At 54.8% G+C, this 19,768-nt stretch overlaps 1 protein-coding gene across 11 annotated transcripts in view; it reads left to right on the top strand.

Annotated features, from left to right (window-relative positions):
- The window catches only part of Cdc14b (cell division cycle 14B), a 92,109-nt gene extending 72,854 nt beyond the window's left edge, over positions 1-19,255 (top strand). For 4 of the 11 annotated variants that reach the window (XM_047526645.1, XM_047526655.1, XM_047526651.1 and 1 more), the window contains exons 13-15: positions 8,283-8,399; positions 12,578-12,643; positions 12,938-14,175. In XM_047526645.1, the coding sequence (XP_047382601.1) occupies positions 8,283-8,399; positions 12,578-12,643; positions 12,938-12,974 (220 nt within the window). In that variant the 3' untranslated portion in view covers positions 12,975-14,175. Of the gene's footprint in view, positions 1-3,889; positions 4,036-8,282; positions 8,400-12,577; positions 12,644-12,937; positions 14,176-19,182 lie in introns of those variants that run through there. The other 7 variants (XM_047526646.1, XM_047526652.1, XM_047526648.1 and 4 more) reach the window with 5 other exon arrangements.
- Positions 19,256-19,768: the final 513 nt, after the last annotated feature.

Here is a 19,768-nt window from a genome sequence, read left to right as displayed (position 1 = left end):
GTGTCTCACCCTGCCCTTGGATCCCTTCCTCCTAGCAACCTCCCTTTCACTGTGTGGCAGCAAATGTCTGACCTTTTTCACGGGGCAGGACAATGGAGATAAGTCATTTTATCCCGGAAACATCCTGTAATGAGGTGAGGAACTGACAATATGATAAATCATTTACATGAGTCGAGAACAGGCTTTCTTTTTAATTAAAAGTGGTTCTTTGGGGCTGCCACCTGTAGTTTCAAGTTCTGAGGTTGCATTACACACAAGGCTCCCCTGGGAAGGTCTTAAAACAACCCAGGGCAGAAGGTCAGGGCTCCTGTCTAAAGTCCTTGTGGGTGGTGTTGATGTCCGCTATTGATTAGAGTCCTCCCTGCAGAGAGGCGGTGCCTCAGTCAAGCAGGCCACCTTGCAGAGGCACCTCTCACGTGATGTATGTTGCGTAAGTAAACACACATGCACTGTACGACACACTTTAGCTTCAGGTGCCTTCCTCTGGATTTTATTACCTTTTTTCTTTCTTTTTTGAGACTGGGTCCCACTATGTTGCCCAGGCAGGCTTTGAACTCCTGGACTCAATCAATCCTCCTGCCTCAGCCTCCCGAGTGGCTGGCACCACAGTGCTCCAGGCATGCCCACTCATTAAACTTTTTATCTGAGGCCTTACTGCTTCTTTTTATTTAGAAGCACCCCGGAACTAGACGTGTGGAAGGCTTGGTTCAGGAGGCTGAGCCAGGAGGATTGCCAGGCTTAGCAACTTAGCGAGGTCCCAAGCAACTTAGCAAGGCCACATCTCAAAATAAAAACTAAAAAGGACTAGGAATGTGGCTCAGTGGTCAAGCACCCCTGGGTATAATCTGTGGTAACAAAAAAAGAATCTGGGGCTGGGGAGATAGCTCAGTTGGTAGAGTGCTTGCCTTGCAAGCATAAGGCCCTGGGTTCGATCCCCAGCACCGCAAAAAAAAAAAAAAGAATCTGGGTCAGCCTTTATTTCTTAATAGGTGTTGCCCTCTGTTCAAAAGTCAGGTTAGGAATTGGGATTCAGATTCATCTTGATAAAGTTTCCATTAAATAGGGCCCTGTAGGAGATTTCCTTCAGTCACCATTCCACCACCCTCGGGTATGTTTTCTAGATTTGAAATTACTTCGTGGTTGGTTCTAGGAAAGCTGAAATTATAAAATCTGTAACTGGTAGGTTTTATTTATTTATTTATTTTTTCTCTTTGATACTGGGGATTGAACCCAGGGGTGCTTAGCTACTGAGCCACATCCCCATCCCCTTTCATTTTTGATTTTGAGACGGGGTCTCCTTTCATTTTTGATTTTGAGACGGGGTCTCGCTAGGTTGCAGAGGCTGGTTTTGAATTTGTGGTTCTCCTGCCTCAACCTCCTGAGCCACTGGGATTACCCGCATGGGCCCCTGCACCCAGCCGCTGTAAGTGGTGGAACAGTGAAGACTGAGATTTTAAATGCCCTAAGAACCTGCTGATGCCCTTCTATGCTGTGTTCTCTGCATCCCTTTCTGGGATGGATGTCAACTGGGATGGTTCAGCTGAGTGAAAGATTCCCTGGCTTGCTCGCTACAAATATTCAGAGTGGCAGGAAAATAGATTTTATTCAAAGTCCCCTGTGAAGGAAGAAACTTTTTACGTCTTTGGAGGCTGTAAGAACCAGGGAAGCTTCTAAAAGAGGCTGCAAAGTCAGACAAAGGGCAGAAATGCACAGGTCACCTCTGCTGGGCAGGCTGGGTGGGCAGTCTGCCCTCTGCCTCACTCAGCAACCCCCTACCAGGGGCAGGTGGCCCTGTCAGCCTCCACTGCCTTGAGGAAGCTGCTCTCGGTTTTAGAGGGCCTCCGACTCCAGCCAGTTACCCCATAGAGTCCTGGGGGATGCGCTTGTCAGGCTTGCCTGAGGTCCGTGCCCCTGGGATGGGGAACTAGAACAGACCTGGGAAGAGGGACCAGCCTCTCTGATTAGCGTTCCAGCTGCACCCCAATTGGCATAAGTTGAAGCAGAGCGGTGAGAGTCAGAACCACAGCAGAGAGGGTGCTGGGGATGCCCTTGTAATCATGACCCTGCGGACCACACCCCGGCGCTCCCCTCCCCACTTACCGAGTTAGCAGATTTTTAGGCCACACTTTAAAATGCTCAGATTTTTCTGATCTCTTAAAAGTCCCAGGGGCTTTTGGATGAAGCACAATGAATCACAGTGAATTGCTCTTGTTTGGGCCCTAGGAGAGGACGTCAGCTGGAGGTTACCTTTCTTATCTTTTCCTGCCAAGTCTTTGTTGGTATTTTAGAAATGCACCCCGCCCCGCACCACACACCCAGTGTCGAGTAGCAGCTTGGGTAGAGAAATTAAATTCAAACGCTGTCTCCCAGTTGTGACTTGACTCATCTGTCACTGCCAGAGAGTAACGTTGCCTGGATACCGGCACTTAGTCATCTGAGAGTACCGAGGAAGGACAAGGCCTGGCGATCCCTAGGAGGAAGTACAGCAAACACCCCTCCACCGAGCCTTCTCCTCCGTGAGGTGGGGTGGCGAGGCCGCCCCCTCCCCAGAGCCCGTCCCAGCCTGACGTCCGTGCCACTGGATGTCCACCTGCTGGCAAGCATGTTCTCTGTGGACGTCGATTTGGGGGGCGGCAGAACCTGAGCCATGCTGCTCCCTTTCTTGTGGTGCAGGTTTGTTAGGGTTCACAGCTTCGGATCCCAGTTGCACGTGAAGGTTGGGATGGGTAGTTTTCTAATGTCCCCAGGTGTCCTGTTTACATGCTCAGATAGTATTATGTAATCTTAATGCATGGTGATTAGATTCATTATTTTACAGCAAGAGTAAATGAGATGACGTAAGTATGACTCAGGATAAGTAAGGTTTTATTTTAGGTTCACCGTTTACCACAGTCCCTTCCATGACAGTGGGTGCCTGGCACAGTGTCACGGTCAGGAGAAGTGGTGATCCAGTCACTTCCGACTCGTTCAGCCTGGTTGTCTGCACGCAGCATATGCTCTGTAGAGCCCTCTGTGTCTGTCACAGATGTGTCCGGGGGACCCTTTGGAAGTGCCGTGTTGGCGGGAGCTGCTGCCCTTCTAGGTGTGGGGAGTTCCCAGGACCTGTTGAGGAGGAGGCACCCACTCCAGCCAGCCTGGCCTGCGTGAGGGGGACAGACAGAAAAAACGCATAGCACATTGTCTGTCGCCCTGGGTCGCATGTGCCTCTAGACTCCTGTTGCCCCCCACCCCTGTGCCCTTTGCCTGAACTCCTGGGGGGTCCGCAGTGGGAGCTGCGACTCCAGTGGACGAGCCAGAGCTGTCTTCATTCAGAGCTGTGTCTCCCGGGAGCTGGTCAGGTGCTGTGCCCCCGTCCCACCCCTGTGGTTGGGTTTGTGTGTGTGCACTTAACTGTGTCCGGATCCAGGATCACAGAGGTAGATCCGCGTGGGCAGTTACCTTCTGTTCTGTGAGAAATAGAAAGTCCAGGGGTCCATTTTCAAAATACAGTATTCAGCCTTTGCTGGATCCAGGTGGGGCATCCCGTCCCTTTTGCCAACCCTGATTCGAAAGTGAGCCAGTGGTGGAGATTTGCCCCCGAGTGCCCCCGGTCAGGGTGAAGGGCAGCGCCGCATCGGGTGGGTGCTGCCCGCAGGGTGCTGGCCGGCTGGGCTCTGGAGGTCGTGGGGCACGCCCTCCAGGATCTCTCGCACACCTGCTTCCCTCTAGCGCTCTGCAGGTGTCTTTCTGTTCACGCCTCTTGCCCTGTCCACCATGCACCGCTCTGGGCCGTTCAGGTTGTCTGCGGTCCCCACGCAGGTGGATGGACCGATGGACCGGCGGGTCTCTTCGCTACAGACGGACTGACTGGAGTCCCGTGTGAACACCTCTCTCCCTTCGCCCCCTCCAGCTGCCCCCTCGCCGTGCTGACCTCGGCACTGTGTGGTGTGGCCGTGTGGTGGATTGTGTGTGACTACGTCCTCCCCATCCTGCTCTTCTGTCTCGATGGCTTCCGAGCACAGTAGCCCTCAGGACCCTCTGACAGATAGCTGCTGTGTAAGTCCCCATCCGTTCCCCTCTGTCCCTCTGCTCTGGCCTCCCGTGTGGTCCTCGCCCTGCATGACCTCCTCCTTGTTGGCTCTCCTGCTTGGTGGGTTCGCCCCATTTCACAGGTTCTTCTACTGAGTCTCTTCAGTGCCGGGGACGGTGGCAGGGAGGGAGGGAGGCTGCTCCTTCCACGCGGGATGTGAAAACTGACGCCCTGTGTGTAAGCTGCCCTTAACTCTCAACCCATCATCTGAAATGGCCTTTTATAAATGAAGCCATTTCCAAACGGTGTCTCTTCCCTGTCAGAAGCCTTCCACGGGGATGGCTGGGCGCTTCCTGTCGGTGGGTTGCCTCTGCTGCGCCCCCTTGTTCTCGTCCTGGTGCGTCCTCTCCGACGCAGCAGCAGAGCTGTCTCCTCTGGTCTGCTTTCAGCAGCACGGTGGTTCTGTGGGCTTCTGGAGCCTGTGACGGGCCTGCGCCATCGCCATCGCACGCTGGCTCGCCAGAGTCTTCCTCGAGTGCAGAAGTCTCTTCTCCCTCCTCCTCCGTGGGGAGAGGACAGTAGGAAGCAGAGGCCTGCTGCGCGTGTCTGGGCACCTTTCTCTCCTTTCTCAAAAATGACCAGAATGTCCTCATTAGTGAGCACAAGCAAGTCCGTATTCTCTTGGGACCTTTCATCTGAACAGCGGAGACCCTTGCTTTCCTCAGGGGAATGTGGCACGCGGCGTCTGTGCGGGGCCTTGTAGTTACGACCCCCGAGGGAGATGGTGTCCGGTGACCGGAGGCTGGCCTCACCCTCTGAGGTCGAGAGCTGCATTCTTTATTTCCTAAAATTTTTCCTTTACTCCTATTTCAGAAATGTCTTTTCTTGTCCCAACTTGGAGTTGAAATTACAAAAGAATGCAGAAGTTCCTCCTAGGATCTCTTCCAAAGTGAAATTCCTTTGCCACCCACTGTGGCGCTTCGCGGTTTCAGTGAGTGTTTTCTTATGGACAAGACAGATTGAAAGATGGGGCAGATTCTGGTCTTCGCATAATGAAAAGAAAACCCGCCCGGCGAGTCCTTCCCAGGGCCTTTTCTCGAGTGTTCTTCAGGCTAGCTCGTGGGTGGCTCACGCTCGGAGTTTTGACGCAGGTGCTCTTCTAGATGTTCCCTTCCCCGTATTTGTGCACCGCGTAGACTCGCTCTTCTTCAGACGCTTCCAAGTGCAGAGATGTTCAGGCGGCTGCACTGATGCTGGTCACACTTGGGCACCTCGTTCCCGGGGTCCGATCCCATCAGGCTCTTCTCAGCCGCTCTGTCAGTCACCCGACCCTTGGGTCGTCGCTGGCCTTTGCCACTGCGCCCCAGCCTGAGCAGCGTTCGGGTTAGCCTGCCTTTTCATCCGGAATGTGCAGAAGCAGGAAGCTCAGCGGTGTCGGCGGCTCTAACAGGCCTCAGCCCCGGGTGGCGCCTCCCGGTGTCTTGGTTTCAGAGTCTTTGTTTGTAAGGTGACCTTTCCAGGCCCGTGGGGTCGCTCATCTCTGTGGGCAGGTTGTCCTGTTGAGGAGCGCTGTCCTGCAGCGCTGGCCTGTTCTGTGGCCAACTCGGGTCCCTGGAGACCTCGGGGCCTGGCAGCGGTCACCCGGGCGCTCTGCGTCAGTGCCCCCGCGCTGCGTGATCGGCCTTCCCCGGGCGGGCAAGGTGCAGGACCTTCTGGCCGCAGGCGAGACACGCGGCTCTTCAGTTTTCTGCTTTGCCCCAGCCTCGAGCCACAGACGCCCGTGCCCAGGACTCGCGCGCCCAGGCTCCGTAGATTCCGCCAGGAGGAGTGGATTGTGGGCCAGGCTGAGAGGAGCAGGCTGAGGAACCCGTCATGGACGACAGGAGCGAGGAAGGCCTCAGGGCTGGCCTGGCCAGGGTGGAAAGCCGCGAACTCCGGGCTCCCGGGCCGGGAACGCTTCCGTTCCGTGGTGTCAGGTGATTGATGCCCGCCGGCTGCTAGGACTTGGCTGTGGTTGTGATGACCAAGCTTCCTGGTGGGTGAGCCCGTCCTCAACGCCCGTCGTGCTCTTAGTTCAGAATTCCACGTGAATTATCGGCTGCTGACACGACTTTTCAGTTTAGTTCGTGTGCGCTCTACAGAGAAGTGAGTACTTTTTAAAAGCTCTTGTTTCTCATCCTGAGAGATAGCGCCTGATGGAGCAGTGATTTCTTGTTTTCAATAGTATTTTGACATCTCAGTCAATAATGAAGAACTCAGAACTCAGATTTCCGAAGCAGGCAAAGTACAGGCTCACGTATTTTTTTTCATATTGATTATTTTGCAGTATGAAAGTTGTCTGTGCTTTTGGCTCCCAGTGTCCCTGGAATCTTTGAATTCCATGTGGTGTTTCAGAAAAGTCAGCAGGACCCTCATTTTCTCCATTCGATGAGGGACTGAGGCGGATTGGCGAGCGGTGGCCAAACCTGCGTGGGCCTGGACCTCAGAAGGAGTCGTGGGAGTGGCAGTTTAGTTTGTTTTTTTCTTTTTTCAGTCCTGACCTCGAACTTGCTATCTCCCTGCCGCCTCGTCCCAAATAGCTGGGGTTACAGGTGTGCACGATCACACCCAGCTTGCTGTTTGTCTTTATGCAAAGTTCCCGATTCGGATCCTTAATAGAGACAAATAAGTACGTCCTCCTCACTTTTTATAATCAAAGAGAATTTTTAGCACTTGGACAGGAGGAATAATTTCTAGCGTTCCTGGCGGGTGTGTGATAACTGTGGTGGGTGATTATTTCAAAGTAGCTGGGAGTGAGGATTTTGAACGTTCTCAGCACCAGGAAGTGACGAGTGTGTGAGGCGGTGGTGAGGCCATGGCCCTGGTCTGATTGCCACGTGCCACAAACCTGTACCCCATAAATACGTGTCATGACCTCGTCGACGAGTCCGCGTCTTCAGAAGCTGGGGCTGTCCACGCCTGCTTGACCCCAGCCGCACCTGCAATCCTGCGCGCACCGATTCTGTTTTGTTAGCGATTCTGTGAGTGATCGGGCCTCAGGAGAAACGCTGGACCGAGCTTGGCCGATTGATCCGGGTTTGATTCTCCGTGAGAGGGCGGGCTCGTTTCACAGGACTGTGAGAAACCCTGCGTGGACAAGGGCAGCAGCGGGGCCAGGAGCACCTGCCTCCTCTTCCCCAGAGGCCTTGAAGCCCCTGGTGGAGACAAGCCCCAGCCTCTGCCTGGTTCAGAAGAGCTGCTGCTTTGAGTGACGAGGTTCACATTTTACTATGGTTGGGGCGATCCTACCACAGAAAGGACCTCAGATCTTGGCCGCAGGTGAAGGGCCTTGGCTCTTTTATGAACTGCGGTGGTGGTGACAGGGGCCCCGGAGGCTCTGGCCGTTTGACTCTGCCAAGCTGGGTTCTTACCAGTTCTCACCCTGTGCTCAAAAGTAAGAGCGGAACGCGCTCCCAGGTCAGTGTGTCCTTTGAGATGAGGAAACGCCATCGTACCCACCAGGGTGCCGTTTGGTTTTCCAGTGGTGAACTTCCAACGTGAAGACGTGGCTGCCCAGTCTTGGGCATCTTCTGCGGTTTTCACCATGGTGACTTAGAGACACACGTGAGCCCTGTGGGCAGGACTCTGGGGGGCCTTTGCCAAGGGCTCTTCTTTCTGATTCATGCCTTTGTCTCCTGGGCAGTCTCTGTCACCGGAAGGTATTTTTTCAGAGTTAAGGCAAGTTTCACAACGTTTAAGCGATTTCACTCTCATTCTGATGGTGCTGGAAGATTCAGTAAGTCCAGACAAAACTCAAATTTTGCTTGAATGTATTTTAAAATTTTGAAATGTTATATGAAATTATTGATTTGGGTTTATCACGTATACTTTGAACTCTTAGCAGTGAATTTTATATAGTTATGCCTAAATTTATAATCATATCCTTTAGAATTTTGGGTTTATGACTTGTTTCATGACTAGAAATCTAGAGTCTCTTCACAGTTTCATTTGCTAAGTGCTTTGGTGTGGAAATTGATTATAATGCCGGGCATTCATTTTCCAAAGGTAGGGCACCCTGGTTATCTTGTTCCACCTTCAAAGGGAAATGAGATGCTTCATTTCCAAAAGACTTGGTGTTAAAATGTATTTCAAATTTTTTTGGCAAGTGTGTTTACAGAAAATCCTGTCAATCTCAAGAAAATAATTTGCACTGACGTGCCAAATGCCTTCCTCTGTCAAGTGTTTGAAAGTCATTTCAGTGAATATAATCTCATTTTTTTCCAACTGTTTTCAGAGTAATTCTTCAGTCCAGTGTTCAGAGCTGTAAAACATCTGAACCTAACATTTCTGGCAGTGCAGGCATTACTAAAAGAACCACCCGATCTGCTTCGAGGAAAAGCAGTTGTAAAAGGTGAGCACGCAGTCCTGTTCTTGGGCACGGCTCCAGCACGGTCCCCGTCTGCTCTTCCAGACCCTCGCCCTGCGCGTGGGCAGGGAGGCAGGAGAGGGTGGAGGCCCGGCTGTGGGAGAGAGTCCCTGCAGAGGGTTTTATGTTCCTCATCTATGAAATTCTGGGTTGTTTGAATGTAGGCTTTTGTTTCATTTTTTGGCTCAGGGGAAATTCTTATCCCTGGAAGTGTGGACTGTGGGTCACGCTGTGGAGAAGTTGAGAAGGTGGTTGTTCTTAAAACTTTTTAAATGAGTTTCCAGAGTGCCCTGTCTCAGTTTGGAGGAGCTCTTTCTGTCCATCTAGTGGCATTCTGTCGGCCTTTCTGTCTGCTAGCGTGACTGCTGGCCGTTCTCCAGGTCCCTCCTGACCCCTTGGCCCGGGCCCTCCCCGTGGTGCTCCTGCTGCCTCCATCTCATCCCAGGATTCCTCCCCTCCTCCATTAAATGCAGGCCCGACAGGACCGCGCAGCTGTGCTAGCACCAGATCAGCTCTCACGGCGCTCTCTGCGTATTTATCAGGACCAGAGGCCGACACTGACTTGCTAGAGGATTCTGAAACATGCTCTCTTTAAGGGACACGTAGACGATGCGTCACCTTGTCTCAGGAGTGAGAGGCGCGTGTCCCTTTGCCATTGCCCTGAGCCGGCAGCTCGCGTGGTCCTGGTTTTGAGCTTGTGTTAACAGGGGTCTCTTCTGGGAGACGTGGGCGCAGGCTCTTCCCTTCCCGTGCTGTGCTGCCTGTCCTCGGTGTGCCAGCCCTTGGTGCATCCCGGGAGCAGCCGCCTGACTGGGCCTCTGCGCCTGGTGGTGTAAGGAACGGTTCAGTTCTGACGCGGCTTCCTCCTGGCCGATTCTCTCGCAAGACCCTGCTACACACTTAGATGCTCACGAGAGGGTGACAGACGGGGCCCCAGTGCGAGGGTTTGAGAATTGTCCGGCCTGACTTGTGATTTGGGGGCTTTAATTTTTCATGGGAAACGTATCAAATATTCATAGTCCTTTTACTCTCCAATTCCACTCGACAGGAAAATTAGAGAAATGCTGACAGAATTTCAGATTTAGGAACTCCATAACATGACGTCACTCTCATTCATAACAGCAAAAAAAGAGGAAACAGACCAGGATTGTTTCATCCTGCCAAAGGAATTGAGAGTAGTGTTTCTATTTATTTTTTATTTTTGGTGGTGCTGGGGCTCAACCTGGAGCTCATGCATGCTGGGCAAAAGCCTGTCATGTTTCTAAAGAAAATTCAGTGACCTGGGTAAAGGATCCCGAAGCACAAGAAGAGAGCCTCACACAAAAGTTCTGAAGTATTACTGATTTTGTATATGCACGTTATACTGTTTAGAGAGAGAGATATGGCTAGATCCACATTCATAGATGCACAGGTTTCTGTATCTAGAAGGATAAGACCGAGGAAAGATCTGTCATGACACTAATGTTCTTACAGTTGGCAGAACAGGTGGGACTCTGTTTTTCCTCTTTATCTTTTTTTTGGTACCAGGGATTGAACCAGGGGCACTCAACCACTGAGCCACATCCCCTGCCCTTTTTGTATTTTATTTAGAGACAGGGTCTCACTGAGTTGCTTAGCACCTCCCTAAGTTGCTGAGGCTGGCTTTGAACTCGAGATTCTCCTGCCTCAGCCTCCCGAGCCGCTGGGATGACAGGCGTGCACCACCAAGCCTGGCTCATTTTCTTGTTTTCCACTTTTCTATGCTAAACGGTAGGAAATGGGAGTATTCTGACTCTTGACATTTCAGGTGAGGCAAACTGTCAGAAGCTAAAAGAGTAAATTTCAACATGCTTTGAACGAACACATTCCTCAGGCTTCCTTCACCGTGTAGTGTGTCTTGCGCACTTAATTCTTTTTTTTAGGATTGTGCCTTTATAGGTCCTGGAGGAGCAGAGTCCAGGAACACAGCACGCATGCCCACGTGGTGCCACGTTCCTTTAGGGAGGGGTGGCCGTGCAGTGCCAAGGTTTTTGACGTCACTCGGGTGGCCTGTGCTTCTCTCTGCAGTGAGTATCAGACAAGGATGCTTTGAGGTCCTCACAGAGATTCCAGATGCAGGGATCTGGGCTGAGCGGTGATCTGGCCCAAAGCAGTTTCCAAGAATTTGGGGCAAGGCTGGAAACCAGAAAGGACTTCTTTTTAATTTTGAGATGAACTTTCAGAGGTGATTTAAAGAGGCAAAGGAGTGAGACAGCGAGTGAACTGGGGTTCAGGTTTTGCTCAGCCGCTGCTCTCTGGTGTGGGGGAGGCTTTGGCCTCTGTTCACCTCACCTTACCTGTTTTCAAAGGAAAGACGAGTAGGTGATACACAGTGTCCACGACCTGCTTCTAGGAAGCACTGGGGACCAGGGTCACCGGCTCTCGGCGGGAGTTTCCTCTTCTGAACCCTGCTTGCTCTTGGTTAGAGGGCAGCGGTGTGCATGACCCAATCAGGGAAGAGAAGTCGTTCTGAAGTTCGAGCTGAGATCTCTTTAAACAGCAGGACGAGAAGACACCTTCAAAACAGGACCCCTTTCCACATGCGCCAGGCGGCTGCTGCGCGGCCCCTCCTGGGACAGGCCTTCTCTCCTGCAGTCCTGCTCGCTGCGTGGGAACTCCGGGGTTCCTGTCCACATTCTCCTCTGTTCCCCGAGCCTTCCAGGATGTCACTTTGCACTGAATTGGCTCCTCTGATTTGGGGCAGTTGCTGAGAGGGTCTTCAGCCTTCAGAACTTCTTTCCAGGCCTGTTGAGCAAGCTTCCTGGGCCAGGGGTAGGGACAGGAATGTTGTCCTAAGTGTGTGTCACTGGGAAAGAGACACCACTGTGATTGTCCTGTCAGATGATCATTCTGTCACGTGCCCCTCTGGACAAGCCTCGGTAAACCTAAGCCACGTGCAGTGCAGTGGCCCAGGCCCAGCACACACGGAGAGCGTGTGGCCTGGTGACCAGGAGCATCGGCGCTCAGTGCTGGTGAGACTCCGTGGCGCCTGGTTCCCTTTCTCAAGTCCAAAAGCAGAAGCTCCTCCCACTTCCCGCAGAGCCGCGACCACTCCAGCATCCTCTTTTCAGAATTAATAAACGCACTGGAGAGTCGGCCCCTGCCCTTGCGCCCCCCCGGCGCTGTCTTGAAGCCAGGCCTGCGCCTGTCACACCCCACAAGGGGCGACGTGCAGCCCCGTCTGCTGATGTGCGCCTCAGTCACGGCTTCACACAGCTCTCCCACCGAGCGCCTGTTTCTGGAAGCCTCTGCCGTTTCTTTTGGGCAGTCTTTCATATTTTAATCGTTGTCCCATTTTCTAAGAAATCGCTCTTTGTACAGCAGGTGACTTTCCTGTTCCAAGCTGCTCCTGCGGAGCCAGGGTTCTGCTCCAGCTGCCTGAGTGGCCTGCTGCCGGTGGCTTCGGGGTGTTTTGTACCCGGTGGTTTCCGTTGCGGGGAGAGATGCTGAGGGTCTTTCTTCAGCCCAAGCCCTTCAGCTGGGAGCGGCGACCTTGCATCTTGACATCCTGAGTCCTTTCTGCAGAGTGCCCCCGCCTCGCCTGTGGCCGATCCGGACCTGAGTCGCAGAGCCTGGTGCCTGTCGGGTTGCTTCTGCCCATTCCGTGGCTCCTGGCGTTGCCTCCCTTGGGCTCCGTCCCTGCAGGAGTCCAGGAGTCTATCTTTTTACGATGCTGCCTCCCTCTGATCTTTTCAAATGTGAATTCATGTCCCCTTAAAATTCCAGCTGTTTCCTGCTTGTCTCCACCAGGTGACCGGGACCTTTTCCTCTGTACTCGGGCTCTCAGAAACCTGGGTGGTCAGTGCGAGGCACCTTCCGTGGCCGGACCGTGTGGGCCCCCGATGGGTCTCAGTCGGACGGGGGCCGCGCTTCTCTCCGCTCTTGCTCCTCCCTGCGAGTTGTGACCGAGTGGAAAGAGAGACGGGAATATGGGGGAGGGGGAGGGGGCGGGCAAGGAGGAGGTGGGTGAGGGCCCGCAAGGGTCCGTTTCAAGCAGGACGGGCCTTGGGTGTCCCCTTGCAGATGTGCCCAAGGGCCTGGCGGAACAGGAAGCAGCTTGAGGTGCCAGAGCTTTCTCTGGACGGTTCTGGCTGCAGAGTCCTCCAGTAACCTCCTGTCTGTCCTTCTTTCCACTCTGCTCGCAGCCTGGGCCCTCAGAGGGAAGGAAGGAAACGGAGAGCTTTGCTGCCAGTGCCCTGGGTGGCTTCATGGTACTGCCCTTGCTCGGCCACCCCTGCCCTCCCGTCTCCGTTTGTTTTTATTTACTTCTGTTGTTTTTATTGTTTTGCAGAATCGAACCCCTTTCCGCTCGGCCTTTCTCTCCTGTTTGTCTTTCCTTGTCGATGTTGTCCTGTCTTTCAGTATTCGACCTCAAGTCTGTGATTCTGCGCATGTCATGTCTTTATCATGTCGCCTTCCTTGTCTTTGATAACTGCCTCCGGGACACCGTCAGGCCTCATGGTAAAATCCTTCTACTCTTCTCTTTTTTTTCTCCTTTCTCTCAGTCCCTCTCTATCAAGGACTAAAACAGTCTTGCGTTAAATAAAAGCCTGTGACCAGAACCGAAGGAAGACTGGGAACAGAAAACCCCAACAAGACGTAGCACAATTTCTTTGGAAACTAAACACAATTGCAGACGCCTTAGCTGCTGTCCACCTAAGAAGTCCGTTGGAAGAAGCAAAGGTCCTCTGGTCTCGGCGACGCGCTGAGTCTGGGGTCAGGCAGCGCGGGAGGCCCGGCTCTCCTTCTAGCATCGTCTCGAGTCAGACAACAAAGACACCGTTGTGAACTTAGCCTCAGGTGTCGATGGCCCCCGTGCCGTCCAGAGAGCTGCCCGGTCTGGGTGGCGCATCCTGGCCCCGTGATGACCATCACTGTCGCCGCTGGCCTTCAGAATCCGGGAGGCTCTGAGGGAGGACGTGGACGCTTTTGTCTTCTGTTCGCCCCGTGGCCCCAGCTGACGGCCCTGGCGTGGTCCCTCTCGCACGGATGCTATTCAGCCCGACCTCCTCCCTTTCCTCTTCGAGACACTGTTGTGACGTTCACTCTGTGAAGTACCCAAGCTGCTTGTCTTCCACCAAAGAGTGCTTTACGACGAGAACTGTGAACACCGGCCGCACACAGGTCGCGTGGCCACGCCGCCTGGCCCTTCGGCCACCCTGACCTTGCCGGAGAGCTTTAATGGGAGCTTTAGGAAACTCAGGAGGAGAAACTGGTTCCCGAGTTTGGAGATGAGTGTAGGTCCTTCCTTTTCAATGTCGTTCAGGGACTGAAGAATTGGAAGGCTGTGCCTTCCTGGATCGCCCATTAGACAAATTAAAGCATCCCCTGCATGAACGCACACACACACTCACAAACACACTCATACACACACACGGACGCACACACACACAAACACACACTCATACACACACACACACAGAGTTGGACTTTGCCTTTGGAAACAGCAATCCCACATTGTGGCAACTTTAAAAAGAAAAATGTCGACATTCTTCAGTCTTTCTGTGCCACGTGGGATTTGCTGCCTGTGTGACTGGCTGAGACCATCCTAGTGGTGGGCGTTGCTTTGGGGCCTCAGCTGTGGGCAGTGAGCGCACTCGCTGCTGCCTTTGGTCAGGGAGGACAACAGAACTGTCGAGTGCCTTCTCCCCTCACCTCCTGGACCCCAGCAGGGGCTGTGACCACAGCAGTCACAGAAACAGTTAATCTGCTGCTAAAAAAAACAAAAAAAATACAAGCCCAGGGCCCATAATTACAAAATATTTTGCAAGCACCTTGGTTACTTCCTTAGGGAGTGAGCGGTTTTCCTCTGTGGTAACCGTGCTTTCCTGTCCCCACCTGGAGCCTGGAGAGAGGCGCCGCTGGCACTGGGCATGCTTCCTCCAAAGACGCGGTGAACGTCGGGGGAGATCCACGCACAGAGCCGCCTTTGCCGCGGTGGGGTGAGACGGGGTGAAGCCTGTTGGTGCACACGGCACTGAGGGCGATGGCTCCCGGCTCAGGGTCTCCGCTCTTGGAGGGAAGTGTGACATCATCAGGTCTGAGGGGACAGGATTCCGCCAGCTTCTGAGCCCTGGGGACTCGGTCATGGGAGCAATGGCTTTCCATCCGTGGAGGCCAGCAGCCCAGGAGCTGGGTGGGCAGAGGAGCAGTCCTTGTGCTGTCGTGCGGAGACCGTGCTGAGCACTCTCGCTGTGCCCGGGGCGAGCCCAGGTCTCAGGACCACCTTGTAAGGGCCGCCTCCTCCCTGCCCAGCCCCACGTGTGGCTTCGGGACAGGGCTTTCTCCTGCCCCAGCTGAGCAGCATGCCCCTGCCATCCCATGCTGAGTTCTGGCCCCTCCTGGTGGGCAAGCCAGCTGGGGTCTTGGCCAAAGCCTTTGGTGACCACAGTGCTTTTCTCTTCAGTTGCCTTTTTGTGTTGGCCTCTCAACTTTCCAGCTGAAATCGCTATCACTGTGGCTTCTGCTAAAAATCCCTGTATGTAACCAGCTCACGGAATGAGTCAGAGGACACTTCAGTTTGCTGAAGGTGCATCCCCGGGATGCCCACAGGATGGGCCGGGGCCTCCGAGGAGCCTCTTAGCAACACCACTAAGCTCACTGGGGACGCGTGGAGGATTCAGGAAGTCCCTGGGTCTGGCTCTGGGAAAGTTCTTTCTGCCATGAACCAGAGCAAACCCCAGTCCACCCAAAACCACAGGGTAACCGAATCTTCTGGGATTCTAACTCCGAGTCCTGTTGAAGACCCTGTTGCTATGCAAGATGAGGCCGTGCGTGTCAGGTGGAGCCGTTCCGCTAACTTACGAGCCTTAAATAGCTTTGAAAGCACACCAGGACCGCTTCCCGGGGAATCCAAATTAGAAAAGAATGTTTATAGGTGCCCTTGACTCAAATCGTCAAGAGTCAGGGAGAGTCCCAGGGAGGAGGTCTGCAGGACTGGGCTCCGGAAGTGTAGAGGGGCCCAAGGAATGCCGAGCAGAGCCCTGTTCCCACGGGGGAGCGGACGGTGAGCCGTGCCTCCCTTACAGGTGGCCTTACCTGCCCAGTGTGGCTGCTTTACTTGTCTCTAGAATTTCCCAGTTAAAAGCTTAAGCCCTCACCTCCCCCATCCGCCCTCCCCCCTCTGCCACCCCCAGTCCAGGGGTGTTTTCTACCTCTTGGCTCGGCCCAGAAGCCTTCCTGGTGTTCTCCCGAGGCCCTCGCGTCTGCTTCTGGGGCGCAACGCAGCTGTGGGTTTCCTGGGCATCTTGTGCCAAGAGTTCTGGAGCCTTCCCTTTGCTTGAATCACTGTCTGTGACGGAGAGCAGTGTGCTGATTTGGGGTGTCCTCGAAGGCCCTAGCTGCTTCTCCCTCTCTCTCTCTCTCTCTCTCTCTCATTTCCTATTGCATTTAAAAAGCAATGCCCATCAAATTTCACCTTAAACACATTTGATTTCTGGATCGTTCTTTTCGGCTGAAACGTGGTGGCAAGGCTCCTGCTGCTCTGCCGTCTCGCCTGTACTCTAGGAAATTACCTCCTGTCACCCATAGAGCTGTCCAGTTAGAGTACTGCAGTTTTATATTAATAATTTGCAGACTTTTATCTAATGTGCACTCGTGTACAGATTATTAAAAGTTTTAAAATGTAACTGATTAATCAGTATTTGATCACTCATTGTTTTGATATTTTAATTAAAATGTATATTTCTAATCATATTTTTTAAAGCTGAGAGACCTGGTTGAATGTTTATTTTCCCGAAGGTATTTTTAAGATCCAGCTTCATAATGGCCTGTAAAAAATATATATATATATATATATATACACACACACACACACATATATATATATAGTTTGATACATATTGTTGCATTTGAAAATCTTGTGTATTGTAACTGGTTTTATACAAAATACTGAATAGTGGAAATTGTATAATTACAATCATGTAATTAAAAGTATTAACCAAAGCAGCTTCTGGTTTCTTCACTTAATGAGCATTCTGTGTTGAAATTTGAAGCAGGTGCAATGCTTCTCTGCCAGGGCCACCAAAACAGCATTCCACAGCCAGGATGGATTAAGGAAATGTCTCCTCTCCCAGTTCAGGAGGCCGGACTCCAACGTCAGGGCGGGCAGGCTGGGTTTCTCCCGAGGCCTCTCCGCTGCTCACCCAGACTTATCTGCTCGCCGGGCCCTCACACGACCCTTCCTCTGCCTGCCTGTCCTGGTGTCTCTCTGTCCTCATGGTATAAAAGCCCCAGACAGACTTGAGGATGCCACCCTGGTGGCCTCATCTCCTTAACCACGTCTTGCCAGATACAGTCCCACCTTGGCGTGCAGAGGGTTAGGACTTCTGCATTAGACTTTTGGGGAGACGCAGAAATAAGGCAACGAGCCTGTGGAAGCTCCTGCTGCAAAGTCACTCCACACACACCTCACTTCCAGCAAGACTAGGCCATCAGGTGTGGTGGTCACAGACCGAGACCCTCACTGGAGCTACCAGGGCTGGGCAGGGTGGTCCAGAGCCCCACACCTGTCCTGTCGCCCGGGGATGCTAGCCTCGTGCTGTTGTCCTGCTTCCCTCCTGAGGGCCTCTTGCCTGGCAGGGTCCTACATCCCAAAGCCCACTCCTCGTCCGGGTGTGTCTAGGACTTGGACATTCTCCTGAGTTCCATTCAGTTCCCCAAGGAGCTGGGCTCTGCCTCACCCTGGGGCACAAATCGTCAAGGTAAAAATCACGCAAACCTGTCTTCCTGCCCACCTCCAGCACGTCGAGTGGGTTGGCACCTGCTCTGCCCTCGGTGCAGTGTCCCCTGAGGCATGTTGGGTGATGGGCTTCCTACTATCTGATATGGGGGACACAACTTCAAATAAATTTGCCATGAATTTTAGGCAGTTATCTCTAGGTGATTAGGTCAAGATTGGTTTTAGCAGATTATGGCCTCTCGGGATCGGTTTTTGCACCCAAAATGGTGTGAGCATCTTGAAAGAGGCAAAAGGTTTTGGCTTGGGTGGGACAACCATGCCTCAGAGGCGGGCAGTCTCTCCAGAGGGGCCCGTTTGCAGACCAGGCTGGGGGTCGTGAGGCTGCTGTCTGAGATGGCAAGTCTACATGGAAGCACCAGGTCCTGGGGCGGGCCACCTGTTCTGCCACCGTGGGGACCCTTAATCTGCCTCTGAGCCTGACCTTGTTCATCTGTGACGTTGGACAGTAAGTGCCCCTTGGATTATGCATAGGGCTGGTTCTGCGTTCTTGGTCCCTCCCCTGGGCACCTCTGTGACTTGCGGGTCCCTGGAAGGCAGCAGGCTAGGCGGAATTCTCCGGGAACTTAGTTCTCCCCTTTCCCAGTGTGCCCCCGGCAGCAGTTCCTTCCTGGCTGTGGCGCCACGTGGCTGCTCTCCCGCGTCCATTCGACCTGGCCCACCGGCTGTGTCCTTGGGATGCAGCGCAGCAGGAGGAACTTGGGGTCGAAGGCTCGCTGCGGTGCGAAGCTCTTGCCCTGCGTGGCATCGAAGCACAGCTGGAGAACTGCCGTGTCGGGGGCCCAGACCGGGCACAGCTCGACTCAGCCGCTGAGTGGCTGTGCGGCTGGGGCCGCGTCACTGGCCTCCCTCTCCCAGGGTGGCGTGTGGGTGAAAGGAGTTCATATATCTAGTCGCTGGAAAAGGGTCTGGTGCGGCTGAGCCGTGCGGATCGTGTTTAATGAAAACCTTGCCGTGACGCTTCCCAAGAGGACCGTGACCCAGCGCGGTCCCCGTGCCCCTCATCCGCAGCTACAATGCTGGGAGTTGGTCAGTGGAGCGTAGGACGCGGCCCTGGCTCTGGGCTGTTGGTCACTGGGCTGGGGGCCTCTCGTCTCCTCAGTGGCTGGCGCTCTGACTCTGGCGTGGTCCCGATATCGCCATCAGCTTGTTGGGGGAAACGGCCCCTCCCCCCTGGCCCGAGGGGCAGTGGGGTCCTTCGGGCCACCGGCCTCACCTCTGACCGTGCCTCGTCTCTTTGCCAGCAAGTCTGCACGACTGTGACGTGTTCCTGGACGACGAGTGCTCCGGCCCCAGAGAGAGCCCCAGGTACGGAGGCCCTGCCCGCAGGGACGGGCTGCCTGCCCCCGGGATGCCCAGGGTGGCCGAGGTCAGCTCCTCGCACGGAGAGGCCAGCTGGGAGGGGGTCGTGCTGCTGAACTTGGAGGGAACAGCCCCCCTCGCCTGCTGCGGGCCCCAGACGGGGCAGCCGGCCAGGCGGGACGGGTCCTCGCGTGGGACTCTGGAGGACGTGGCCCGCCTGCACCCACGCCTGCTGGGTGCCACTCACTCCCAGCCACCGAGAGTCCAGACGGCCCACACTTGTAACCAACAAGGGCCGAGCTGCCCCCGCGGACGAGCTTCGGATGGAGTGTCCACGCGCGATGCCACAGAAGCTGCAGCGGGCGCCCCGGGGACCCTGCTGGGCTGAACTCGCGCCTGCCTGAGTCCTGCGCAGCCTAGCCTCCTGGTGGGGCAGCGCATGCCGCTTGTCCCCATCCCGGGGAGGAAGGGGCCTTCTGTCACCCAGCTGGAGCACGGAGGGGACCCCCGGGCAGGCCGGGTGGTTGGCACGTCCTTCAGGAGCAGCCAAGTGCCCCTCAGCACCATGGGGCCGGGCGGGACGGCGGGGGCCGACTCCCCGGAGTCTTCTGCTCGGTCCAGGGACGCGGCCGGCGTGGGGCCAGCCCTTCCCGCGCTCCCCGAGGCGGCCTCTGCCGTGGGTTCAGCTCTGACGGTCTCCTCCTCTTCCAGCGATGGTTGGCTGTCCCGGGCTGTCACCTTCCTGGACCGGCTTCTAGTCTGGCTGGGTATCCGCAGGGACTAGGCTCCAGAGGAGGCCCCTCCTGGACCCGCCGCGCTCCGCTGGACGGCCCCTCCCCAGCAATTGAAGCCTGCGCCTCAGGCCCCGGCCTCCGCCTCGCTCCGTGTTTCTGCCTCGTTCTTCTGGGGTTGGGGCTTTGGGCCGAGCCTGGCTGGAGGCGGCCGTGGCGTGACGGGTGGGAGGAGCGCCGTTCAGCCCCCGCCCAGCGGGCTTTGCTGCTGGGCCTTCTCAGCCAGGAGCCCTCTGCCCCCGCCGCGTCCCTGGCAGTGCACTGCCCGCCCCAGGGCTGCTCACGAGGCGCCTCCTAGAGACCCTCCTCAAATTACTGAGCCGAGTGGGTCCTCCATGGTCAGTGTCCCACCTCCCATTACCACTGGGGTTCCCGTTGCTGAGGCCTTGCGTCCCCCTTTCCCTCTTACTGAAAACTTCCCTGGCAGCCCTGCTCACCCCTCTCCAGAACCACCAGAACATGCAGTTCTGAGCAGGACTCGCTGCAGAGACTTCAGAGCCTCCTCG

The sequence above is a fragment of the Sciurus carolinensis genome, chromosome 15 (genome assembly GCF_902686445.1).
Source record: "Sciurus carolinensis chromosome 15, mSciCar1.2, whole genome shotgun sequence".
NCBI classification, from domain to species: domain Eukaryota; kingdom Metazoa; phylum Chordata; class Mammalia; order Rodentia; family Sciuridae; genus Sciurus; species Sciurus carolinensis.
This window is presented reverse-complemented; position numbering and strand designations above follow the sequence as displayed.